The 27795-nt window shown below is 43.0% G+C and overlaps 1 protein-coding gene across 1 annotated transcript in view; it reads right to left on the bottom strand.

The window, feature by feature from the left end:
* Positions 1–5115: 5115 nt before the first annotated feature.
* The window catches only part of ATP10B (ATPase phospholipid transporting 10B (putative)), a 223478-nt gene continuing 200798 nt past the window's right edge, over positions 5116–27795 (bottom strand). Inside the window, exons 19-23 of the mRNA XM_029216255.1 lie at positions 24136–24336; positions 22651–22731; positions 21183–21287; positions 12251–12438; positions 5116–6182 (exon numbers count right to left, since the gene is read on the bottom strand). Of these exons, the coding sequence (XP_029072088.1) occupies positions 5723–6182; positions 12251–12438; positions 21183–21287; positions 22651–22731; positions 24136–24336 (1035 nt within the window). The 3' untranslated portion in view covers positions 5116–5722. The remainder of the gene's footprint in view (positions 6183–12250; positions 12439–21182; positions 21288–22650; positions 22732–24135; positions 24337–27795) is intronic.

Here is a 27795-nt window from a genome sequence, read left to right on the forward strand (position 1 = left end):
CAGAGTTGAAACTTGGCCGCCAACTCCTGGCTCGGCTTCCCCTGCGCCTTGTTATTCCTGCTCCAGCTGCAGGAGGAATCCTCAGGTGTGGTAGCTCCTCCGCCGATGCTAGATGCTAGGTGGCACCAGCACACCTTGGAACAAAAAGGCTCCCAATCTGGCTCCCATCTGAAAATGCCCGAATCCTCACTGCTGGCAGCCTGAAGTCCAGGCTGGGTGCTGTCTTTTCCTAGTGCCCTCACAAGGCCTGCCTGCTCGGGGGGCTGCCCCTGATCACAGTCCCACTTCCTTCATCCCTTCCCGGGTCCCAGATGCCTTGGGGACCTGTTTGCTCCTTACCTGGAAGAATTCACTCCTATGTGATTGATTTCTTTTGGGGGCTCTCTGTGCAGAATGGAGAGTTCTGGCTGGGTGATCAGCTCAGGGGAGCTATTTTAGGGCCATGCAGGCACAGATTCCCCTTAGGTGCTAGTATCTTTCTTACTTACTGAAGCTTCTGTCTGGGTGAACAACCCAGCTGAACATGGTGTGGTCTCTCCCCAGGTCACATTGCCAGTCTGTGACAGAGGGGGGATGGAGTCCAGGCTTGCTAAGGACCGCACTACTTTGTCTCTCAAGAGAATGTCCAGAAGACAAGACCCTCTGCCACTTGGTCCCTACCTGCCCCTCCAGTGCCATCTCACAGTTGTGGAGCTCTGTGGCTAAGAGTATGGGCTCTGGTTTCAGACTCCTGGGATTGGAATGGCGTCTCCCCAATTGTTAATTGTGTTACTGTGCCATGTTTATGGAACATTTCTCTGCCTCAATTTCTCCCTCTGTGAATGGGATGGGGTAGATTACATAGGATCTCAAATTTCTTTGCAACTTCCCCCACTAAAGGTGGAGTATACTTTCCCACCCCCCTGAAACTGAGCTGGCCTTGTGACTTGCTTCCATAGGAATGGGTGGCAATAACGTGTGAGCTCTGAGCCTAGGTGTCAAGAGGCTTTGCAACTTCTGTTCTTTCAGGACATTGCTGCCATGTGACAAGCCCCGCTGATGCCATTGAGGATGTGAGGCCACATGGAAGGAAATCCCAGCCATGCAGCCCAAATTGCCCACTCACAGCATTGTGAGTACATGAATGATTTTGTGTGAGTACATGAATGATTTTGGGGGTGGTTTGTTATGTTGCTGAAGCTGACTGAAATAGGGGAGAATAATAGTACAGTAGTCTTTCCTTATCCATGATTTTGCTTTCTACAGTTTCAGTTGCCTGTGGTCAACCATGGCCCCAAAATACCAAATGGAAAATTCTAGAAAGAATTTGTAAGTTTCAAATTGCATGATTTTGTGAGTAGTTTGATGAAATCTTGTGCCTTCCCACCTGGGACATGAATCATCCCTTTCTCCAGCATATCCGAGCAGTATATGCTACCCCCATTACTCACTTAGTAGTGCTCTAGTCTCAGTTATCAGATCGACGGTCCTGGTATTGCAGTCCTGGGGCAGGTAGGGACCAGGTGACAGAGGGTCTTATCTTCTGTCCAAGTCACCCTTACTTCACTTAATAATGGCCCCCAAACACAACAGTAGTGATGCCAGCAATTTGGATATTCTCTTACTGTGCCTAATTTATAAATTTTATCATAGGTATGTATGTATAGGAAAAAACATAGTGTATATAGGGTTTGGTACTATCTGTGGTTTCAGGTATTTACTGGGGGTCTTGGCGCATAATCTCCTAGAATAAGGGGGACTGCTGTACCTACCTTGAAAGGTTGCGGTGAGGTTTACATAATAATGGGAACTTAGATCAGCGCCTAGCACACATGAAGCAAATACAGTCGTTACTACTAACATCATCATGGGGCACTTCCTCTTGCTTATTGCATTCTAGTCCCACCGACCTCCTTTCTTCTTATTCTTCTTTCTTCCTTGTTCCTTCTTTCTTCCTCCTTCTTCTCCCCCTCCGTCTTCTTCTTCTTTTAAATATACCAAACTCTTCCTTTTTCAGGGCTTTCATAATTAATTCTTTCCGTTTGGAATTGTCCTTCCCTGCTGTCTTGTTTTCATGGTTGTGGTCTCAGCTGAAACTTCTTCTCCTTGGAGAGGTCTTCTCTGAATCTCCCTCCTCCCTTCCTCTCCATTTTTGCTTCCTTTCATTGTGTCTGATCATCACATTTATTGATTTCCTTGAATGTTGTCTGTCTCCCCTTCTAGATTTCAAGTCCCTTGAGGACAGGAGCTGGGCTTTTATCCTTGCTGCCCACCATGGTGCCGTGCACAGCAGGCACTCACTTGGTATTTGCTGAATGAGTGGATGAAAAGAGGCATCTAGTCAATATGAGTTTGAGGTTGGTGTCTGGTTTCCAAGAACAGGGGAGTATCCAGGTTGGAGTTTCAGAGAGAGGAGACTATGTGTGCTGCTTCTCATTCTTACAGCCGTTTAGGTTTTTGTCACACTCTTTGTTGGATCAATTATGTTCCTGATATCCTATGTCCAATAAGGCTATGGGCTTCTTTAGAAAGAAATTGAGTCCCTCACAGCCCCAAGCACATTGTCAGGCACCTAGTAGAGGCTTAACAGAAGTTTACTGGATAGATAAAAAATGGATGGGACGGGTGGATGAATAGATGAATAAATGAGTGAATGTAAAGAAGGATGCATGGACAGTAGTACTGAGACTGCAGGCAACAATGGAAAACCATGTTTATTTTTTCCTTCTAATAAAGGACAGTACATTTCCAGTCAATCTGTAAAATGTCATGAACGTATAAAAATGTATTAAGTACAGTCATCAGCATTACATTGCAGAGAAATAGTTGTTATAACCTTTTCCCCTAAGATGGTACTTGGATGGTCACTGTTGGTTTGCTTTGACAAAAAAGGGCAAGAGTAGGTGACCAGTTGGCCTGGTTGGCCCAGGACTAAGGAGTTTCCCAGGATGTGGGGCTTTCAGTGCTAAAACTGGGAAAAGCTCAGGCAAACTGGGATGGTTGGTCATGCAAGAAAGAGAGCAGCACGAGAATGTTGGGTGTGCTTTGCTGTTTAGGTACAGGGGTCCGATATTTTCTCAACTTCCCATGACCTCGCTTCCTTTTAGCTCTGGAATAAAAATCCCTGTGTTATTATCAAGGGTGTTACAGCTTTCAAAGGGTTTTAACAACCCCGTGTAATTTTGACTTGATCTTTATGCCAAGCCTGGGAGGTAGGGCAGTTCTAACCTAATTTGCAGGTGAAGCATGCCACGTCAGTGCTCCTAGAGAATACGGGGCAGAGAAAAGACTGCCACCCCCATCTCCTGAGGCCAGTGTTCTTCCCACTACTCTGTTCTTTTCTGAAACATCCTACCTGTCTCATCTGGCTTTCAGGAGTGAGCAGGAATCATACAGGGGAAAGGAAGGAGCCTGAGATCCAAGCTTTGGCTTTGGCTCATTCCCCTCATTTGGGACAATTTGTATGATTACTGCTTTGCCTGATGTGTTTACCTGCTCCTCCTCTAGCAATCCTCATGAAGGATTCCCCTGAAGACCCACCAGCTGGTCAGTGCTGGCATCATTATGTGGCAAAGTCAGTGAAAGAGATCCAGTATATTTGGGCCATGTCCCAAATGGCCCTTCCTGTTAAGGTTTGCCAGCAGGATGGTCAGAGGACCAGCTCAGTCTGCCATGTGCCAGCTTGATTGTTGAGCTCTTTTTGGGTACTTCTGCTGAGAAGTTACTCAAATGATAAGTCAATTCATGGGGTGGCTGTAACTTGCCACACTTGTTCCCACCCTTGTACTTTTTGCCTGACATATATGGGCACCACCTTAAGGCGGGAGGGTTCAGTAGTCCTCCCTGGCGCACCTTAAAAGACTAGGGACAGGCTATCCTTGCCCATGGTAGACCTCACTTCTCTTGACAGTGTATTAGAATCCTATCATCCATTCTTTTATTCCAACACTGTTTTGAGCTCTTTTGCATTTTTGGCATTTATGACCTCTAGGGATAAGAAGTCTATGTAATCCTTCTTTTCCCTGTGAAGTGAGACTTCCTCTGGCTCTCCCTAATTCAACTGAAGCCTGTGATATTCTGGGATAAGCTTAATAAATGGGGTTTGACACTGGTCCTACTCTTTCAGATGTTGTTGTTTGGGCTCAGAGTTGCTCTGTCATGCGGGTCGTCTGTTCTGGGTGCAGCTGTGTAAAGGTCTGATCTTAGAGCTTTCCTTTTCTGAGAGTTGAACGAGGAATGGGTACAGGCTTCCCCTGCTATCTGAAAGTAGAGCGTTAGTATGAAAGTTTTCGTAAGCTGAAATGGCGTAAACAAAGAAGCAGTTACCTTAGGACACATCTTGCTAATGGATGCACAAAGTATCTGGATAGATCCAGATAAAGCACAGCTGCTTAGACACAGTTCAAAGCTATGGCGGTTTGATTCTGAGCTGCTGAGAGGAGTTCCTGGGGAAGGAGTTGGGTGGTGCCACTCATTGCTCAGTGCTCTATAACCGCTGGCTGCAAAATAAATGCTGAATGCTATTTTCACTTTTCACCTTTTTTGGGGGGTAAAAGCAGAAAGAATTCTTTGGATTCTTTGGATTTCTTTCGGTTAGCAACAACAGGTACCAATGTAGATCTTTGGTAAAAGTGAAATGGCTTAAGGCAAACTTTTGAAAAGTGGGGCATATTTGTACTTTTATTTAAAAATAAATAAAGTAAATATCTTTAAAAGAAGAGTGCTGCCCATGCCCTCTTGGTAGATTCCCCAGACTGTGGGACCTGTAGCCTATTAGCTGAAGCGTGGAGTTTCTGCTTCACGTGCTTACGTCCATTCGCTTTCACATGCTTATGTTCTTTCTGCCTCTTAAACTAGCTGCGGCCTTATGACCCTCAGAAGTGTCTGTGGCTCTGAGTTCAAATTTGATTTTAGGGCCTCCCTGGTGGCGCAGTGGTTGAGAGTCCGCCTGCCGATACAGGAGATACGGGTTCGTGCCCGGGTCCAGCAGGATCCCACATGCCGCGGAGCGGCTGGGCCCGTGAGCCATGGCCACTGAGCCTGCGCGTCCGGAGCCTGTGCTCCGCAACGGGAGAGGCCACAACGGTGAGAGGCCCACGTACCGCAAAAAAAAACAAAACAAAAAAACCCAAAAAACCCCCCCCCCACAAATCTGATTTTAATCTTTAGATGTGATTTTCTTTGGTTTAGAGTAGACCCAACTCTGGAAGGGATGTTAACCCCGACATGACCATCCCTGCAATACACTTGAGATGAGGCACTTGTGTGTATGAGACTCTTCTGAAACTTGAACTCTTGACACCGAGGGGTGAGGTGATGGTTTGACAAGCCCAGAAACTTCCAGATCTTGAGATATTGGCTGGCTCGCTACACACTTCTTGGCATCTGGGAAACTGATGGCCCAGTTGCATTGGGTTGTAGGCTGTACTTAACTAGAGGGTCAAAGAATGTCTCTGGGTTAAAAAATGAAAAACGCTCAATGCAATAGAAATATAGCTTCCTTATAAAAAACCTTTTGCAAGAAGCGCTGCCTGGCAGCAGGAGAAAACTAGAGGTCGACTGGTTTCCAGTCCTTTTTTGTCAGACCCCTTGGGGCCAGCACTTCCTCTAAGGAAGTCAAGCCTGGTGGGGAGAAGAGGATAAGACGGGCACATTCTTCCCTTCATGAAGAGGAAGAGTCGTGGTTAATTAAGCCAGTGATTAGGCGGCCTCCTCTGAGTTTGTGCAGATCCCTGCAGGCCCCTCATATGGTCACTGAACTCTGGGATCGGCGATGACTGCCCTGGCTGAAGGGCCAGTTCGAGTTAGTCTGTCCACTTGAGTAGGCTCCGGACGCCATCATCCTACTAGGCTCCAGGAGAAGGTGCTCCCCAGATGAGAATTTAGCCCAGGAGTCCCGTGAGCATGGGTCATCCCTTATGTGGCCTCCACTGGATCTCTCTCCGGGCAGCACCCAGTCCTCTTTGTACTTGCACTCCACAGGGCTCGAGCTCTTTGGGGTGCTGGCTCTGAAGCTCGGTCCTGGGGCAGGTGGCCCTGGACGGTGGGTGGGCTGGGCCTCTCCAGGGACAGTGGCAGGCCTCTGTCGGCTTCTCCAACTCTGGATTTCCAGCTCTCTTTTGTCCATGGGGAGTTTGTCAATTTTCTGAGCTTTTAAGATTGGAGACTTCCCATATGTCCCTTGTAGAGCCAGGAGAAAGTACCTGGTGGGAGATAATAGAATAAAGATATTTTCTGACTTCTGACTTCTGAATTTCAGCATTGAAAGGGTCCTTAGAATCCAACTCCCTGCCCAGGGAAAGATCATCTTTTTTTTTTTTTTTTCCAAACAATGTTAATTTAATGTTAGTTATTATAAAGAAAAGGTTACCATGTATTGGCCTTTAATGACTGCATGAATCATGGGGTACTTCCTTGGGGAAGCCTTTTTTGATTGAACTTCCTTCTCATAAATGCTTGTACCACCTCTTAGTTCGTAATGATGGCACTTAAAAATTTTTTTTAAAAAAATTCCATTTATTTATTTTTAACATCTATATTGGAGTATATTTGCCTTACAATGGTGTGTTAATTTCTGCTGTATGACAAAGTGAATCAGCTATACGTATACATATATCCCCATATCTCCTCCCTCTTGTGTCTCCCTCCCACCCTCCCTATCCCACCCCTCTAGGTGGACACAAAGCACCGAGCTTGATCTCCCTGTGCTATGAGGCTGCTTCCCACTAGCTATCTATTTTACATTTGGTGGTGTGTATAAGTCCATGCCACCCTCTCACTTCGTCCTAGCTTACCCTTCTCCCTCCCCGTGTCCTCAAGTTCATTCTCTGCATCTGCATCTTTATTCCTGTCCTGCCCCTAGGTTCTTGAGAACCTTTTTTTTTTTTAGATTCCATATGTATGTGTTAGCATATGGTATTTGTTTTTCTCTTTCTGACTTACTTCACTCTGTATGGCAGTCTCTAGGTCCATCCACCTCACTAAAAATAACTCAATTTCGTTTCTTTTTATGGCTGAGTGATATTCCATTGTATATATGTGCCACATCTTCTTTATCCATTCATCTGTCGATGGACACTTAGGTTGCTTCCATGTCCTGGCTATTGTAAATAGAGCTGCAATGAACATTGTGGTACATGACTCCTTTTGAATTATGGTTTTCTCAGGGTATATGCCCAATAGTGAGATTGCTGGGTCGTATGGTAGTTCTATTTTTAGTTTTTGAAGGGACCTCCGTACTGTTCTCCATAGTGGCTGTATCAATTTACATTCCCACCAACAGTGCAAGAGGGTTCCCTTTTCGCTACACCCTCTCTAGCATTTATTCGGGAAAGGTCATCTTTGCCACTCTCTTGACTGATGGATCAAATCTATGCTTGTATGCCTCTGGTACTGGGGAGTTCAACAACAAAATATAACAGCTAACACTTGTTAGGTACCAGGACTATTCTAACTGCTTTACATATTATTAACTCATATTATTCTCCCCCAAATCCCACGTGGTTGGTACTCTTGTTTCCCGCTATGTACAGACATGGAGACTGAGGCACCGAGAGATTGAATGATTTGTCCAGAGCCACACAGTGGTCAAGCTGTGGTGAAGACCAAGTGCTGTGGATTCTGAGGCTTTTCTCTCACCTACCATGCATAAGGCAGTCCATTCTATTTCTGAGCTCTTCTAATTTAGGCACATTTTCTTGCTTTGGAATGTCAACTCTTTGTGGAACTTAATAATTTTAAAGTAGTTTCCCAATACGTCCTTGTCTTGAATCCACAGGCTATGCTAGCTTCACAGCATCAGTGTATTATCACTGTTTTCCAGATGAAGATACTGAGGTCCCAAGTGATGAGATGGGTTTCCTAAGGTCTCCCGAGAAGTTGATAGATCTCCTTGATGGTTAACTCAAGGTTCCTTTCCCCTGCCAAGCTTCCTGTAGCCTGTAGTGGACTCTGGAATCGGGGGTCTCTATATGTGCCTAGAATATTTTCCTGTTCCAAGTTTAGGTAAGAAGGTAACTAAAACTATGGCATCTGTGGTAGAAGCATATACCATCTTGTGATGCTGGGCAGCTCATACCCCCTCTCTGGGTGTCAGTTTATCTAAAACGTAATCCAGTTGGTCCAGAGGACATCTAAGTTCTTTTCCAAAAATAATCCTTAAATGTTTTTTTTTTTTTATTTCTAAAGCCTTATAAGCAGAGAGGCTCCCATCCTTCTATTATGTCTAAAAGATTCAGGATGACCTAAAGTGAGCAGGTGTTTCTGAAGACCACAGTAAGATCCTACGGAATCAGAAACTTCTCCCCATTCTCTCTCATCTCACCCAGGGCGGCAGTGCAGGTGACCATTACATATGTGTTTCAGGAAAGACTCAACTTCCTGTGGGAAACTGGAATTTTCTCAGTTTAAACATTCCCCCAAGCTACCAATTTCCCTCTCTGTCCATTTAGTGAACAAATACCTGGCAAGTTCCTACAGTGGGCCAAGCCCCAAGGGATTATTAAGCTGGGACCCAGACTGACAGGAATCTTGCTGTCAGGAAGCACAGGAACAGAGCTAGAAGCCGCAGGAGCAGTGAGAGTGTCAAACACGTGATCTGGTGCAAGAAATCTTCCTTGAGGAGGAAACATTAAAGGTGAGGACTGAGGGACGCATAGGAGGAAGCCAGGCAAAGAGGGGGTGAGAAGCAAATCCTGGGCTCAATGGCTGCAGTGTGGAGAGTGAGGGCAAGAGTGAGGGACTAGGACACAGAGGGGTTGGCAGGGTCAGAGCAGGCAAGGACCATGGGGAATGTTTTGGGTTTTGTGCATTATTGTAAAGGCCTTGGGAAGGCCTTGGAAAGTTATGAACATGACACGATTACACTTTGACGCAATGATAATGGATTAGAGTAAAACCCAGTAGGAGACTATTGAAGTAATTCGGAATGAAAGTCTTATAACCTATCCATGGTGGTGGCTGTAGAAATGGAAACAGCAGACGGAAATACCTACTGAGAAATAGGGTAGCAGATAAAATTGTTAGGTCTTGGTGATGGGCGAGAGAGGGGCATGTGGTGGGTGGTATCAAGGATAAGTCTCAGGGGCCTGCCTTGATCCTAAGTGGTCACAGTGGATGAAAGGAACTCGGGAAGAGAGCCAGGTTTCTGGGATGGTGGTGGTGACAGAAAGTAGACAGCGAATTAAATTACAGATGTCTCCCACTTTCCTCAGATGTAGCAGGCCCAGTGCTGGTGAGGCATAGGTAGCTTAGAAAGATGTATCTGGGATTCCGGAGAAGGATCTGGGCTGGGAGTTTATATTAGAGATTCGTTTGTGAAAAATGATATTTAACTTCACAATAGTGGTTGCTATGTTTATGGAAAGAATTAAAGTGAGAAGACGAAAGAACCTAGGACAAAGGCTTGACAATACAAAGACATGAACCAGCAAAAGAAACAAAGAAGAAGTAGGAGAAAAACCAAGAGAGTTCAGTGTTACTGAAGCTAAATAAAGAGTGTCCAAGGGGCTCTATTGTAGCGAATTACGATGCTGCATTGTGTTTTAAAGTTTGTGTGTTAGTTATTTAAGAGATAAAACAAAAGAAACTTACTTTCTCTTAGTTTAAGAGAATCCATATAGTTCCTTTATACTGGTTGAAGTAATTAGACCGAGATAAGTGAGGTCACGCTTAGTGGCTAATTATCACAAGCTTGGTGAGTGAAATCAATCTTATTATAAGTACAGCTTACATCTTTAAGTGAACAAATAGAGTTTTCTATAGCAAACATTCTATCATGTAGATTTCTGTAACAAAAATTAATTGTCCTAAGGTTACAAGTCAGCAGTCCTTGGAGCTATTAAAATAATCCTTTCTCTGTCAAAGGAAATGTCTTTGCCTTTCTTAGGCAACAGAATTAAACAGTAATTCAAGTTTATGATGATCATATAGAATAAGCAGAGATTTAACTTGCGCACTATGGTAACTGGCAAGAAAATATTTGCCTACTTTTCCCTAAGTTGTCCCTCATTTGTTTAACAAGCTGTAATGTTGAGTGTTTGTCTTTTCCAAGAACGTTCATACTTTTCAACAACCCTCATCAAGCTGGTAGCCTCTGGCTCCAAATGTGTCTTCCAACCAAGGGTAGGACAAGAATCCTCGGCTGATGACTTGCTCTTTCCATACCCCAGATAAGACACAGAACAGAGGAGGTCAGTCCTTGGTCGGAGGTGATCATAACCATGTTTAACCCCAAAAGTGTGGACAAAAATATTTAACCCACATATCTGATGCCCTTTTCCAATGAGGGCAGGACCTTCATGGTCTCTCCCAGGCTCCGTCTCCCAAGGGGTTGGGCTGAGAAAGGGGGTGGGTGGGAAATAATGTCCTCTGAGGCTTGTGCTTAATTGCTTCCCACTCTTCAGTCCCAGGGCCCTGTTTTAATACTAGTTACTTTCACCTGTATTACGATCAAACTTCTGTCTGAATTGTCCACTGGGCTGTAGACTTCTTGAGAGCAAGAGTTCTGTTTTATTCATCTTTCTGTTTCTTTAGCATCTTTTTCTCATTTATCTCTGAGGGCAGCCTACATGACAAGAACTCTGCTAGCTGTGGGTTATATAATGATAAGGAGACACCTTCCTTCCCGGAGTTAACGGTCAGACCAAGACAAACAGATAAAACAGATGATGTGGACTAGAGGTAGTAGTGACAGATAGACCCAGGTCATGGGAGCACAGGAGCGAGGGGGATCTGTTTCAGCCTGAGGGAGGCAGGTGAGGTCATGCAAGGGTTCTGGAATTGCTCATGCCTGAAATGATGTCAAAGGGTGAGGCGGTCTGGTAACGAAGGGCATTTTGAATAGAAGGGGCAGCATGAACGCAGGCAGGAAGGGGAGAGGGCAGGGAGCCTTTAGGGAAGTCCAAGAAGCTTGGTGATGTGGAGCCCAAAGTTTGAGCTTTGGGAGCAGGGGGATGAGGCTGTAGAGGCCAGTAGGGGCCAAGCAGGGAGGCTGCGTCCACAGTGCATACTCAGCCGTTTGCTGAGTTCACAGTAGTGTTTGTCATATCGGTATCTTCAGCCTCTAAACCCTGCATCAGATGTCAAGGTTCTGAGGTGGCTTATGAAGAAGAAATGGAGCCCAAACTAGGTTAAGCAAGCTTCCAAACTTATTAAAGGAAGCAAAGCATGCTAATGGCTCTCTGCCTGTAGAAAAAGTTCTACACAATGTTGCAATGGCTTCTTGACTGTGGCTTATAACGATAAAGTAGCTGAATTTCAACGTTCAGAGCAGACGAGACCCTAAGGATGGAGAGAGGCTGAGTCTTGCCTCTGGGTACAGCATCGTTAAGTTCACCGAATGCTCTGACTAGAGAGCGTGGGATGGAGAACAGAACACTGGCCTCCGAGTGGGGAGAACTCAGCTCCCACTGTGACTTGTGGTGGGCTGGAGGACACATTCTGGTCCCTCATAGGACTTAAGCTGTTCCATGAGCAAGTAGGACTACAACCACTGCTTTGCCTAATTTCTAGGTGATTTTGCAAAAGGCATTTTTTGCAGAAATGGAGGAGCTAGATAGAAAAGCATGTGTCAAGAGTAAATTCTAAGGACATGCCAGGCGTTGTTGTTGCTGTTGCTGTTTTCCGGGAAAAGGCGAATGTAGAGGATTTAGGCTGGAAATGTTAGAAATAGTCCCTCTGCAGGAATGATTTATTTGGCAAATACAGGGTGTGTGTTTTAACAAATTTGAGTAGTATTAAAAAGTTGGCTATTTCATGCAAAATTTGAATTTCTGGGAAAAAGCTAAAGCTCTGAAATGCTGGTCTTGATCTTTCCTTGTGGCAGTGGTAGGCTGAAGCTTATTAGTTCCTTCTCCTAATGTCGGTCTGTACTTCACCTGGTTTGCTGCTGTTGCTTACCTGTCCCTGTAGGCATTTGAGAGTGAGACTCCTGGGCTAAGGAATAAAGGACTATAGAGCTCTTCAAAATGATTCTTTTTACACAACAAAGTTTGTATGGCAGGAGGGTAGGAATTAGTACTCTCATTTTACAGATGTTATAACAGAGGTTGTGCCAGATTTGGTGACCTTGCTGCTCTGTGGCTGAGCTGGGACCAGAGTCCGTGCTATTTGCCTCCAAGTTCATTATTCTTTCTGTCCTAGCTCCCTATCTTTGAAACAGTAGCCTCAAGCATCCCAGCTGGAGTCAAACTCCTGACTCTTGGGCTATGAAAATGGCTGATTGAGGGGAGAGTGGTAATTCTAGGAAGAAAATAGCACCCCCTGTTCATACCTTGGGAGAAGAGCCACGACCGGTGTGAGGAGGCAGACGAGGTAGAAAGTGGGGTCCGAGAGCTGGCCTTCCATCACCCAGTAGGGGTTGATGGGACTGTTGCAGGTGACGCAGGTGGCGTTGTACACTAGGGATACCACAAAGTACATCAGGAAGCTGCCTGCGAGAACAAGCCCGTGGATGATGGTCTGTGGAAGGAAAGAAGTAAACACTGTTGAAGGGATAGCTTAGATTAGGGGGGAATGCAGTCACGCTACTTTAACTTGTTTTAAACTTCTTTTTTTGGAAATGCCACATATCTGTAAACAATTTAAAAAAGTGTGCCATTTAATGGCTTATGATAAAGTAAACACCTATATTGCTACCACCCAGAATTTGAACACACATACCCCGGAAACCCCTAAATCACCTTGACTTTGGTGATAGTTTTCATGATATTCTTTAGTTTTACTACCTATGTTTCTCTCCTAATAGTCTGTTTTTAAAAATTAATCATATTTGATGTGACTTTTGTCTTTTTTCCTCAGTATTATGTTTGTGTGATAAATTCATTTTTTCCACATGTGGCTGTTAGTTATTCTTTTCCAAAGCAGTGCAGTCTTCTGTAGTCTGATCTCATTTTGCCCTGCCTGTTTTATGCTGCTTTCCTTCCAATTCTTGTCCTCTTTTAAACTTACTGACGATTCCATACAATTTCATTTCCCTGTCTACTAGTTTGAAAGTTATATATTTCATTTCCATTCCTTAGTGATTACTCAATAAATGCTAATAAGCAGTTTTAACTTACTGTGGTATAAAGTTTCTGTTTCCCTCCTCCTGAATACATTAACTTTAGAACACATTGTTTACCTCCCTCCTGACTCGTATCTCATTGCTACTGTGTATTTAAATTCTATTATCTTTTTAAATCACATAAGTCATTATTACAGTTTAATATGGTCAGTATTCATTAAGATTACTTACATGCTTGACACTTTTTGTGCCTTCATTCCCTGTTGCATTTTGGACTTTCCATCTGAGCTTTCTTTCCTTACACTTTTTAAAAAAATTTTATATTAGAGTGTAGTTGGTTAACAATGTTGTGTTAGTTTCAGGTGTACAGCAAAGTGATTCAGTTATACATATACAAGTATCTCTTCTTTTTCAAATTCTTTTCCCATTTAGGTTACTGCAGAATATTGAGCGGAGTTCCCTGTGCTATATACAGTAGGTCCTTGTTGGTTATCTATTTTAAATATAGTAGTGTGTACATGTCAATCCCAATCTATCCCTCTCACCCTGCTTTCCCCGTGGTAACCATAAGTTTGTTCTCTAAGTCTGTGAGTGTTTCTGTTTTGTAAATAAGTTCATTTGTGTCATTTTTAAAGATTCTGCATAGAAGTGATATCATATGATTGATATTCATCCTTCTCTGACCTACTTCACTTAGTATGATAATCTACAGGTCCATCCATGTTGTTGCAAATGGCATTATTTCATTCTTTTTAATGGCCGGGTAACATTCCATTGTATATACGTACCACATCTTCTTTATCCATTCCTCTGTCGATGGACATTTAGGGTGCTTCCATGTCTTGGCTATTGTAAACAGTGCTGCCATGAACATTGGGGTGTCTTTCCTTATACTTTAAATAGAGTTGACCTTTGAACAACATGGGTTTGAACTGTGCGGGTCCACTTACATGTGGATTTTTCTCAACAAATTATACTACAGTATTACCTGATCTGTGGTTGGTTGAATCCACAGATACGGAGAACTGATTATCGGACTTGAGCATCCACAGATTTTGGTATTTGCATTGGGTCCTGGAACAAATCCCCTGTGGATACTGAGGGATGGCTGTACATCCTTTAGAATATCCTTTCATGAAAGTCTGCTGCTGATGCATTCTCTGATCCATTATTTCATTCTCATTCTTAAAAACTATTTTTGATCTTGTTGGGAAGTTATTTTCTTTTAGTATATTTAAGATAGCATTTTACTATCTTCTGGCTTCCGTTGTTGCTATTGAGAAGTTAGCAACTCTTTATCTGTGTAACGTGGCTGCTTTTATGATTTTTATTTCGTCTTCAGTGTTCTATAGTTTTCTTATAAGGGTGGATTTTAAAAAAATTTATCTTGCTTGGGTTTTGCTGACCTTCTTGAATTCGTGGATTGATGTCTTTCATTACTTTTGCAAAATTATCAAGTCACTATCTTTGCAAATATTGCCTCTGTCTCATTTTCTCCTCCTTTCCTTCTGAGACTCTCTAATCAAATGTACGTTAGATCTTTTAAGATACCACCGTATCTTCTATATATCTCAATATCTGTTCCATAATTTTCGTTATTTTACTTTTATATTCTGGATAATTTGACCAGTTCACTAATTCTCCCCTCAGCTGTGCCTAATCTGCTGTTAATCCAGCCATTGAAACTTAAATTACAGTTATTGTATTTTTTAATTTCTAAGAGTTTTATTTGGTCTTTTTTTCACATCTTCTAGAATTCTTGCAGATATTTTAAAGCTTAATCTTCTTTAAACATAGCAAACAAACCTTTTCTATGATTTATATCTGATAATTCCAATACCTGAAATATTTGTTACTGCTGTTTGTGCTTGTGGTCCTCATTGAGTTCTTGTTTCATTTTGAGCTTCATTATTTATTTATTTATTTGTTATTTATTTTTTTTGCGGTATGCGGGCCTCTCACTGTTGTGGCCTCTCCCGTTGTGGAGCACAGGCTCCGGACGCGCAGGCTCAGCGGCCACGGCTCACGGGCCCAGCCGCTCCGCGGCATGTGGGATCTTCCCGGACCGGGGCACAAACCCGTGTCCCCTGCATCAGCAGGCAGACTCCCAACCACTGTACCACCAGGGAAGCCCCATTATTTATTTTTCTGTGTGTTTTTGAAAATTTTATTTTTCTTACTCATTTGAGAGTTATTGAAACTTCTTAATGCAATCTGTTGTTATATAGTGCAAAAATCTTCTTAAGGTCTACTGTTTATTATTATATATATTTTAATTGAAGTATAGTTGCAGTGATTCAGTTATATATATATATTCTTTTTCATATTCTTTTCCCTTACAGGTTATTACAAAATTGAGTATAGTTGCCTATAGGTCCTTGTTGGTTATCTATTTTGTATATAGTTGTGTGTGTATGTTAATCCCCACTTTATCCCTCCCCCTCCCCCACCCCTTTCCACTTTGGCAACCATAAGTTTGTTTTCTATGTCTGTGGGTCTATTTCTGTTTTGTAAATAAGTTCATTTGTATCTTTTAAAAAAATTATGATATAAGTGATATCATATATTTGTCTTTCTCTGTCTGGCTTACTTCACTTAGTATGATAATGAGCTTCCTTATTTTTGAATATGTGATGCTTCTTGGCCTTGGAAAATTAGTGGGGATACTTTGAGGCTTAGGAAAACTTTCCCTGGAGAGGGTGTATGTGTATTTTGTAAGATCCTTGGGCACTGTCAGTTACTTTAAACTGAATTCATAAGTCAAAATTTGGCTCACCCAGGTGGTACAAAGAATCTGGGCTGCAAATCTGTGTGAGGCCAGCCCATGGTCCATTTCCCAGGATAAGTCCTTTTTACTGATTCTCCCTGCTCTCTTCAGCACAGTGGGAACAATCCCTACAGTCCCTGCTGGGGAGGGGAGTGCAGGTAGGTCCACTTTTGGGTATACCTTTACTCTGAAGGTAGAGCCTTTGGGGTCCTAATTTAATGTGATCTCTTATTAGACTCCCACTTTAGCAGCCTGGCTTTTAATTTCTGAACTTTATGCTCAATGAAGTCTGCCAAAAAGTTCATTTTGGGCAGGGTTGCAAACGCTTTGAAGAAAACAGAGGCTTTGGCTCAGCTTGCTTCTCTACAAACCCACTTTCCCAGAGGCTTTGGTCTTTATCCTGTCATCTTTTTCATACCTTTAGCATATGTATACATATATACTTGTGTGTGTGTGTGTGTGTGTGTGTGTATATATATATATATATATATATAATGTGTGTATACATATATATGTTTATATATGTATACATATATTAAATACATACATACATACACACACACATTAATTTGTTTTCAGTGGAAGGGGTGGTTTGAATATCCTAGCCCCTGTTCCTGAAAAAGAAAGCAGTTAGCTACCTTTTTAAATCACTTTGGTGGGGACTGTGAAAGCTGACACAGCTATTAAAATTCATGTTAGATTTCTACCCAGGGAAGAAAGACATTCTCCCTCTGCTTCAAGCACTTTAAAAAGGGAAACACTTTTTTTCATAATGATTCTAGTAGCTAACTAACTAACTCCTTTCCCAAGAGCAACAGAAATCACCAGTAACTACCAGGATACCTGGTCCAGAGGTGCATTAGGTGGATTAATAGTGCTGAATGGTGAGTGAAAGGAACAGGTTCTGTCTTTTAAAGCAGATGAATGCAGTGCTCTGAGAAAGAGGGCCGAACGACCAGTCATTATATTACACATTGAGGCCTGATTACTTACCGGGCAATTTTGAAAGGTTAATAAGATACCTAATGGTTAAGAGGGTCATGGAGAGCAGAGATCCTCTTGGGAAATATCTTGTGCTGGTGTTTAAAAAAAAGTAATTAAATTATTGTGAAATATTTCAAGTGCATAGTCAACAAATCTCATATACTTGACATCGAGCTTTATCAACTTTAATCTTATGCCATATAAAGGGGAGCAGAATATATCCATCCCCAAATAAGTCTCTGGCATAAGGATTATCTTGAGCTGGTTATTTTTAACAGCAGACAGAGGAGGAGCTCTGGAAACTGAAAAGAAGTTATCTTTTTTTAAGAGACATTTACAGTTATAAGGGAAATCTCCATTTGTAAGGGTGTCTCCCTCTCTGTACCTGGAAGAAAAGGGCAATTCTATATTTCTAGGAAATCTTTATCAACTCCAATATCTGGCCTCCCCTAGCCTCAAAACTTCTTTTGTCTTTAGCTAGAGATGGTATTTAAGGTGGTGGCCAGGGCCCTTTCAGAAAGTTACTCAGTTTCCTGGCCTCTCCCATGTGTATAGGAAGTATTTATTAAACTTCTGTTTTTCTCCCATTAATCTGTCTTTTATTACAAGAGTGTCTAAGCTGAGAACCTAGAAGGGTAGAGGGAAAATTATTCTTTCTTCCTCTACACATATTTGCCTCAGATTTTATTAAAAGATTAAGCCTTACAGATACAATTCAAGCACCCAAGTATCCCTTTAGTCTTGAAAATAAACTCAGTGTTCATCATTCTTCTGTGTATTTTATATATACATGTTTATGTATCCATGTTAATGGATGCTTTTTAATTTTATCATGTATAGGTATCCCTCTGAATTATGCTTTGGACCTTTATTTTTGTTGATAAATGCCATTCTAGTTTATTCATTTTAACTGTTCTAGTGTATGAATATGCCACTATTTATTTATTTTCCTGTTAATGAACATTTAAGCTGTTTCCGATTTTTTTTTGCTATTAAGAACAATGAAGAAACAAACATTCTTGTACATGTCTATGTATATACATGTGCAAAAGGATGGCCCAGGGTGCATATTTAGAAGTGGAATTGTGTCATAGCATATAGTGAGTACTTAAACTCCTCTAGCTATTTTCAAGTTGCTCTCTAGAATGGTGGTATCAGTTTATAGTTTACCAACAGAATATGAAAGTTCCTTGGTTGGGCTTTATTATGTTTAACGTGCTACTGAGTTAGTGTGGCAGTATTTTATTTAGACTTTTTTACATTTATGTTCATTGAACAGATTGGTCTGTAATTTTGTTTTCTTGAACAGTCCATGCTCATTTTCATATCAGAATTACTCTAGCCATGAACATTGAATTGCCTATATTTTCTATTTTTTTGAATCCACGAAACAATGGGTATGAGAGAGGAATTATCTGTCCCTTATAAGTTCGGTCAAACTGACCTTTATAATCCTTGGGCTTGGTGTCTTTAGGAACAGGGTTACTGAGTCAATTTCTGTAATAGTGATTGATTGATTGGTTTATTCATGTTTGCTGAATGATTTTGACTATGCTTTGGTAAATTTTACATTTACAGGAATTATTATTTTTTGCGGTACGTGGGCCTCTCACTGTTGTGGCCTCTCCCGTTGCGTAGCACAGGCTCCGGACGCGCAGGCTCAGCGGCCACGGCTCACGGGCTTAGTTGCTCTGCGGCATGTGGGATCTTCCCGGACCGGGGCATGAACCCGTATCCCTTGCATCGGCAGGCGGACTCTCAACCACTGCGCCACCAGGGAAGCCCTAAAGGAATTATTTTTATTATTATTTTTAAAAGGTCAAGTCTTGGGACTTCCCTGGTGACGCAGTGGTTGGGAATCTGCCTGCCAATGCAGGGGACACGGGTTCGAGCCCCGGTCTGGGAGGATACCACATGCCGCAGAGCAACTAAGCCCGTGAGCCGTGGCTGTTGAGCCCAAGTGCCACAACTACTGAAGCCCGCGCACCTAGAGCCTGTGCTCTGCAACAGGAGAGGCCCGCGCACCATGGTGAGGAGTGGCCCCTGCTCGCCACAACTAGGGAAAGCCCGCACACAGCAGAAGACTCAACACAGCCAAAAATAAATTAATTAATTTTAAAAAGCCAAGGCTTTATTTATTTTTATTTGGCTGCGTTGGGTCTTCGTTGCTGTGGGTGGGCTTCTCACTGCAGTGGCTTCTCTTGTGCAGCATGGGCCCTAGGTGTGTGGGCTTCAGTAGTTGTGGCACCTGGGCTTAGTTGCTCTGCGGCATGTGGGATCTTCCCGGACCAGGGCTCGAACCTGTGTCCCCTGCATTGGCAGGCGGATTCTTATGTAGTTTTAGCTTTTATGTCCTTGCATGTTTCTTTCTTCCTTTAGTGAGGGTCTGTGGGTGGTAGACCTTGCAGAGTTTATCTGAAAATGTCATTTATCACAGTCTTAAGTGGTAGTGTAACTGTTTGTTATTTTGCCTCAGGTCTTTGAAGATAATTACTCCATTGTTTTTTCGCTTTCTACTTTTTTAACTGCTGTTAAATTTCAAGTAATTGGTGCATAGTCTGTCTTTCACACTGTACAGTTCTACTATGATATACCAGGCAATATACCCAGGTTTATTTTGATTACTCGTCATTCTCAGTGATGATCTCTCTCTTCAGATACCGCTTCTCTACTATTCTTTGCTTGTTCTTCTGTGACTCTGACTCCTATTATGTAGCTGCTGGAACCATTTATTCTAGCCACCATTCCTCTTGATTACATTTTCATATTTGTGTGGCATTCTGGATGGGTACCCAATACTACCTTCCAATTTGGTAGTTTAGCCAGTGTCCAGTCTAATTTCAATGACAAAATTTTTGTATTTTTCAAGAGTTCTAAATGTTTCCTTAGTTTGGCTCAGTTCCCAGTATTAAAGTTATGACTCTTGTCTGTCTTCCTCACAGCTTCTAAGTGGTTTTTCTGGTGGTTCTGAAAGAAATTTATCCTGTGTACTTAAGCTTGGCTAGGCCTTTTCGTTTTCATCATTTTGGTCTATCCGTCATTGGCATGAATTGGAGCAAAGGGGTTTTCCAGATGGGAACTGCGTGATCTGGAAGCTCCCTTGGGTGGCTCTTATCAGCCACTGCCCAATGTCAGGGCCTGGCCTAACTTGTGATAGTAGGGCGTGGGGAGGAAGTCCCATTGCAGAATGCTGCGAACACACTGAGCCTACTTGGGGAAGTCTTCGAAATGGTTAATACAAATGCTTTCAGAAAGAGCCATCTCAGCTTGGCCAAAGACAGATCTTTCTGTCAAGGGGTCTCCCTGCACCAGTCAGTCTTACCTTCTCACACTATTAGCACAGAGGTTAAACGGTCAAGAGTCAGCTGGCCAGGGTTCAAACTTGCTTCTGTCTTGAACTACTTGGGGAGAGTTTCTTAACCTCTTTATATTCATTTCTATAGCTATAAAATGGGAATTAAAAAAAAAAAACACCTAACACGTGCGTATATTGCAAAAGGATTTCCACAGTAAGTTTAGTTAACATTCATCACTTTGCAATACAGTTGACTCTTGAACAACACAGGTTTGAACTGCACGGCTCCACTTATACACAGATTTTTTTCACTAAATACATACTATAGTACTACACGATTAAAGCCATGGATGTGGAACTGCAGGTACGGAGGGCCAACGGTAAAGTTAGTGTGTGGATTTTTCCCTGCGTGGAGGGTTGGCGCCCCTAAACCCCAAACTGTTCAAGTGTCAACTATATATGTATGTCAAGTCATTAAACTTATACAGCACTGTATGTCAATCATATCTCAATAAAACTGAAAAAAACAGAACAAAACGCTCCAAATACCATCTAACACAAAGGGCTCTGGGAGGTTAAGTAAGATAATACATTAAAACATGTAGATATGTACCTGGCATATAATTTTAAGCTCTTTGTTTTTATAATTATCATTGACTGACTATGTTTTTATAATTATCATTGACTAGTCGAATTTAATGAGAAAGATAGTGTTACCTTTTTAGATACTAAAATGGGATATTTGGACGTGCTTGAGATATGCTTACATGGAGACAGTCTTCTAATCTTTTACCCCCAAGTTAAATGGGGAGCATATCTCCCTAACACAGCCTCAAGTATGATCAGTCTAACGTTTTCCTTTCTCTCAAACAAACACCCCTGAATTTTTTAATCAAAAATTTGCACTTTGGCAACAAATTGTCTCATTGTTCTTTATGAATTAGTTTTTTCATCCTGGCTAGATGGTTACAAAGTTGAGGCCAGCAATTTTATCTTCTCTACCTCTTTATCCCTGTACAAGTGGAACACAGGTAGGGGTTCAGTATGTATTTATCCAGTGGATCAATTATATGGAGTAAAGCAGCTCAGAAATCTGAAGGTGGCTGATGAACAGGAACACAATTCTTAGGCCATAAGGGCTCCGGGGCACTTACCCAGGTCTTCATTTCCATTGCCTGGTGCAGGAGGATTGTGGCGAGGGAAACGGTGTTGATGGGTGTCCCAAAGGTAAAGACGTCGATGTCAGAATCCTTGTAGGTCTGCAGAGGAGGAACAAACAGGCACTGGCAGATGTGCCCATGGACTGAAGGCCTTGGCTTTGACAAGTGATTGTAAAACATCAGTGAAGGCAGGTGTCAAGGGAGGGGCAGGGGCAGGCTGGGGAGAAGGCATCCAGCTGCCATCACGTGGAGCTGACCCAAGGGACAGACAAGAGGAGGAGTGAGTTGACAGGACTAAACTCTTGAAAAAGCATTTGCAAAGGAAGCCATGATGAGTATTCCAGAACACTGCAGAAGGAGTCAAGGAAGAATTTACTGAGTACCTACCAGGCACAATGCCAACTGCTAAAGACACTGCTGTGTCCACTTTCAAGGAGTTTAGAGACCGACTAGGCAGGGCAAATGTGGTACAATTTTAGGGTATAAATGCTATAATGGCAGCAAGTACAAGGAACGCTGGGAGTAGAGAAGAGGAATCAGCTGAGACTATAATAAGAGGAGTTAGTTAGTCTCTTGAAAAGAGAGAGGAAAGGCAAAGGCCACAACTGAGGGTGAAAAGTCCAAATCGTCCTAGATGGTAGGTCTGTTGAGCACACAGTAAGGGCAAAAGGTGAAGCAGGAAAGGCAAGCAGAGGCCTGACCAGGGAGGGTATTGTAAACCAGGAAATTCAAAGAAAGCACAAAATGCCCACCTCAACACTCATCGTGTTGCTATTTGCAAATGAACACGAGCCAGAGACTAGACACCACTGGCTTCCTGGGAGCAATTACCCCACACCCGAGTTCCCTGTCTAGGATGAATACAGATATCCTACGCTATATAAATTCTCACTCTTTAAACTGGGGAACCAAACTGAGATGGGGCTGGAATCCCTTACTACCTGCATTCTTGTTTTTATCTCATAGAATGTAGTATCCCTTATTATCAGAACTTCCTGCCTTGACCTTGGAAGGTCAAATCTAAATATAAACCAAGGGTTGCAAATTCAAATACCTTCAGTGCTCAAGTAAGAAGCGGTAAATGAGTGAAGAAGGCCAGGCATGACACAAAAGGGCATGGTGGGGACTGTGGCAAACTGGAGCACATGTCCCCCACCGAAGCAGGGCAGTGAGTCAACTCTGGATTCTCGCCACGAGGGAAAAATGACCCAGTGTAATAATAGCTTTCAGTGTTTCAGAAGCTGGCAGAAATGAAGACGTTTTGGTAAAATATTCTGACTTTCTGAATACCAGGGTAGGGTGGAGTCTGCAGGCCTCCTCTTTGGAGCCCCTGCTCTGAATATTAGGAAACTATTAGTCTGGGATTTCATATAAACAGGACCAGTTCTACCCTGCTATTTGTACGGTTAGAACCAGTTCTACCCTGCTATTTGTACGGTTAGAATGGGACCATACAACTTACCAGGTAGGGGATAAAGAAACAGACGAGGCTCTGGTAGAACGCATCCGCCATGGAAATCCAGAAAGTCAGCAGGTTATAGCACTGGCAGGAAATAACACATCGACAGTAACCACCATCAAAGCAAGCCTCTGTCCTTTGTAAGCAACTTTCTTGTGCATGGCTGGACTAGACAACACGGCACTTACAATGCTTCTTATCTTAGAGGCAATAGAATGGAACGATTAAGAGCATGGGCCTGGGGGTGACAGACCTCAGGTCCAGTTCCAGCACTGTGTGACCTTAGTGAAAGTCACTGAACTTCTTTGAGCATTGTTTCTTCTTCCTTAGAAAGTAGAGAAAAACACCACCAACTATCTCCTTGGGTTTCAAGAGGTCTAAATGCACTTGTGCTTTGGTAGCTAGTAAAGGCTCAGCTACCAAATAATTACCAAATGATAATGAATGATTATCATGCATTAGCACATTGTTAGTGCTAATACAAACTTGGTAAGTTTAGAGATTCTGAGGTTTCTGAATAGCATCTGAAAGAGAACCCTCAATCACAGCCCAGGGTCACAGGTTCCCAAGATCTCAGTGGCTTCAGAGACAACCTTTCTCATTTTGTGCTTCACTCCTCTTGCCTTCCCTGGGAAAAGTGAAACTGTTCACATTGTATGTTTTTGCCACATTAACTTCTTTTAATGTTAGTTACTCAAGGGAGACATTATGCAGCTAGCTCGCCTCTGGGAAGGGGACAGTTAGAAGGGCCCAGGATGTATGTGTGCCATCGCCACCTCTCCCTTGCCTGAAGTGCTGGGGTTGCTGTGTTGCTCTCCACCTCTCTCTGGTTGAGGATGGGGCTTGGTTCTTCACTGGCTGTCCCCAAAATATCACCAGCTCTCAAGCACCACATCTGGCTTTGCCCTCCTTTTCCCCAGGTGCAAAGGTACCCTTGTGCATATCGACATCCCTTTTCCCAGAGCTCCCCCTTCGAGGCAGTCAGGTCCCCTCTCTGCCTCCTGCATCCAAGCTCCTGACCCGTGTCTGTGCTAGTCGGGCTGCCTGCTGTGTGACTTCTCCAGATCATTGAGGGCATCAGTGTGGCCTCTGTGCCTTGTAAGGGACTGTTTTTGTTCTGTGGTTTTAGTCCAGGGGTTCCCAAACCAAGCCTTGGGCATTCTGTTGAAAGCCTACAGACAAGGGCCAGATAAGGGTGATGGGATCTTTCTGTAAGCCCTCTTCCCCTTTAACTAGGGCAGTCCCGTATTAACGTGTGATGTAATTAAGAAATAACTGAAAAGAAAAATACCCACTGGTCTGGTCCATCACCTTCAACAGCAAATGAGAAATAGGCCAGAAGCAGGGAGCAATGTTTACGGGTCACGTGGGAGGTAAGTGGCAGAGTGGTGACCAGAACACAGGACCGCCAGCCCAGCACTCATCCTCTGACACCTCAAGGGAAGGGAGGAGCTGGAGGTCACCTCCCCGCCTGCCCGAGCCCCTTACCTCAGAGTTCTGACCACTCTTGTACAGCTCAGGCAACGCCAGGAGTGTTTCCATAGAGACGTCTTTATCGAGGACTCCGAAGACAAGAGGAGGCAAGGAGGTGAAGAAGAGATTGAAGAAGATCAACTGCCAGTAATCGATCATGGTGGAGCCAGAGAAACCACAGAAGAACTGGTACCAGAAGAGCAGGTTGACGTAGCCCTGCAGGCAGAGGGTGCGGCCTTGTGAGTGAGGACCCGCGGGCAGCCGGGTCACCAGATGCTACTTAGGAGCTCTGACAAGTCCCTACTCAGACTTGGAGCTTCAGTTTCCTTGTTTGTGACAGGCAAGGTTGTATAAGGACTGCAGGTAATTTTCATCCCTTAGGTTCTACCATCACCACTTCTACTACTACTACTAACCTTCTTTAGGACCTGAAAGGAATTCCACCGATTTGTTAAGTATAGGTTGTCAAGAGCATAGGGTTTTGGAGGCAGAGAGGACTGGTTTTGAATCCCCAGTTGGGTCATGTACTAGCTTGAGTCACACCCCAGTTGGGTGTGAACTCAGTCAAATTGCTTAGCCTTTCTGAACGTCATCTTGCCATCTTTCGGATACGATTAGTAGTACCTAGACCATGACATGTGATACCAAAAGGCAGTAGTTGTGATTAGCAGTGTGGTAAGAGGAAGGGATGCTAGAAAGACTTGACCGCGGGCAGGAAGGCTGGCGGGAGGATGACTTCGTGAGGAGGTTGACCTCACAACACTTGCCTCATGGTCACACAGCTCCAAAGGTGAAGAAGAAAACCTTGTGCCTAAGTTGCTTTATGCTTCCGAAAGATCTTTCTACCCAAGACCTCCTCACCTGAGAAGGGCTGGGTCACTCACTATTACTATCTAACGTATTGTGATGTGGTTTGGTGACTTGACCAAGGTCACAGAAGCAGCCGGTCCTGGCATTAGAACTAGAACTTCTCAGCCCTACGTGGCTGGGGCACAGAGGCGTGAAGGATGTTGTAAGGAAGCTTTCAGTGGGTTTGTGTTCAAGCTAGAATTCTCATTCCCTGATTGCTGGGCCAGTGTTATTTTTAAGAGCCTCTCTGTTTACTACTGTAATACTACTAGTAATATTAACACCACGATTGTTATTTGAGCTTCTATTTGTGACAGGTGTGTGACATACTATATTAGTATATACCACATTAGTAGATGTGCAGTATACATAATTTGTCCCATCAACCTAGCAAGATTAATGTCATTGCTAATAATATCATACTACTATATTTATGTATTATTAAATATTATAACTTGATAATAATGTTAATATTATTTAACATTATCTACAGACAAGGAATCTGAGGCTCTGAGATACTCAGTTACTCCTTGCCTGTGTTCACAGCCAGGAAATGGCACAACCAGCCACTGAGTTTTCAAAGCTTCCTCCTCAACCACCCGCAAGAACTCTTAGTCCCGTTTTTGGATTATATAATAACAATGCTAACCAAGATTCTTCCAGCTGAGGAACTCCATCCTTTGGCTTTTCTGCCAAGGTGACTAATGGGAGGTTTCCTGGCTCTGAAGGAGACCCCGGTGCTCTGAGACACCCTGGATGGACCTTGCATCTCTCTGTCTGAGGGCCGGACTCCCCTCCATTGCCGCTCTGGGGCTTCAGGTCATCCCGCTCCCACTCCAGTCCTGTGATGCTGTGAGGGCTTTTCTCCTATGAGTTTTGGTGAAGTTCTTTCTCAGAGGAGGAGATTTGGGAAGGAGAGGGCTTGGTCTGTTTCCTGTGCTGTAGGTAGGTTTGAAATATACTATGGGCAGACACTGAGTCCCCAGATCAACATCACCCACTTGTGCACTTGACAGGATTGGTTTAAGAAGAACCAAAGTGCTAAAGTCTCCTTGATACTAGGGTTCAGCAACTGCATGAGGCTTTGACTGACTGCTTGTTTTTTTTTTTTTTAAGCCCTTTGAGCACCTTGCCTTGCTTCTTCCTCCCCAGCTAGCTGGGTAAGACAATAACTCTTATCTCCGTGTACGCACAGGCAGCTTGAGTGGCTCAAATGGGGTAAGTGACTACACCAAAGTCCCTCTGCCAGTTGGGGCTGAAACTGCGACTTGAGGTTGTAGAACCTTAGGACGCCAGGGCGGGAAGTGACACCATCTACAGACGAGGCCAAGAATAGCAACGGCAGCAAACACAACAGCAACCGAGACTCCTAAAGCGCATCTTATGTGCCAAACTCTGTTCTGACTCACTCAGTCCATCTACCAGCCTTATGAGGATATCACTACTATCCTCATTTTACAATTGAGAAAACCGAGCCTCAGAGAGGTCAAATCATGGGGCTGGGGTTACAGACTAGTAAGTAACAAAGCTGGAGTCCAGACCTAGATGTTCTGGCTAAACAAACAATATACTACTAAACAACCAATGGATCACTGAAGAAATCAAAGAGGAAATAAAAAAATACCTAGAGACAAAAGACAATGAAAACATGATCATCCAAAACCTATGGGACGCAGGAAGAGCAGTTCTAAGAGGAAAGTCTATAGAAATACAATCTTACCTCAGGAAACAAGAACCATCACAAATAAACACCTAACCTTACACCCAAAACAACTAGAGAATGACAAACAAAACCCAAAGTTAGTAGAAGGAAAGAAATCTTAAACATCAGAGCAGAAACAAATGAAAGAGATGAAGAAAACAATAGAAAAGAAACTAAAAGCTGGCTCTTTGAAAGATAAAATTGATAAACCTTTAGTGAGACTCATCAAGAAGAAAAGGGAGAGGGCTCGTATCAATAAAATTAGAAATGGAAAAGGAGAAGTTACAATGGACACCACAGAAATACAAAGGATTGTATGAGATCACTATACACCAATAAAATGGACAAATTCTCAGAAAGGTATAACCTTCCAAGACCCGACCAGGAAGAAATAGAAAATATGAACAGAACAATCACAAGTACTGAAATCGAAACTGTGATTAAAAATTTCCAACAAACCAAAGTCCAGGACCAGATGGCTTCACAATCGAATTCGTTCAAACATTTAGAGAAGAATTAACACCTATCCTTCTGAAACTATTTCAAAACATTGCAAGGAAGGAACACTCCCAAACTCATTCTGTGAGGCCACCATCACCCTGATACCAAAACCAGACAAAGTTACCACACATGAAAAAAATTACAGGCCAATATCATTGATGAACATAGATGCAAAGATCCTCAACAAAACACTAGCAAACCAAATCCAACGATACACTAAAAGGATTGTGCACCCTTATCAAGTGGGGTTTATCCCAGGGATGCAAGGATTTTTCAATATCCACAAATCATTGTGATACACTACATCGACAAATTGAAGGATAAAAACCATATGATTATCTCAATAGATGCAGAAAAAGCTTCTGACAAAATTCAACACCCACTTATGACAAAAACTCTCCAGAAAGTGGGCATAGAGGGCACCTACCTCAACCTAATAAAGGCCATATATGACAAACCCACAGCAAACAACGTTCTCATTGGTGAAAAGCTGAAAGCATTTCCTCTAAGGTCAGCAACAAGACAAGGATGTCCAGTCTTGCCACTTTTATTCAACATAGTCTTGGAAGTCCTAGCCATGGCAATCAGAGAAGGAAAAGAATAATAGGAATCCAAATTGGAAA

This window comes from Monodon monoceros, unplaced genomic scaffold (assembly GCF_005190385.1).
Source record: "Monodon monoceros isolate NGI ecotype Baffin Bay Population unplaced genomic scaffold, NGI_Narwhal_1 Super_Scaffold_12, whole genome shotgun sequence".
Classification (NCBI taxonomy): Eukaryota; Metazoa; Chordata; class Mammalia; order Artiodactyla; family Monodontidae; genus Monodon; species Monodon monoceros.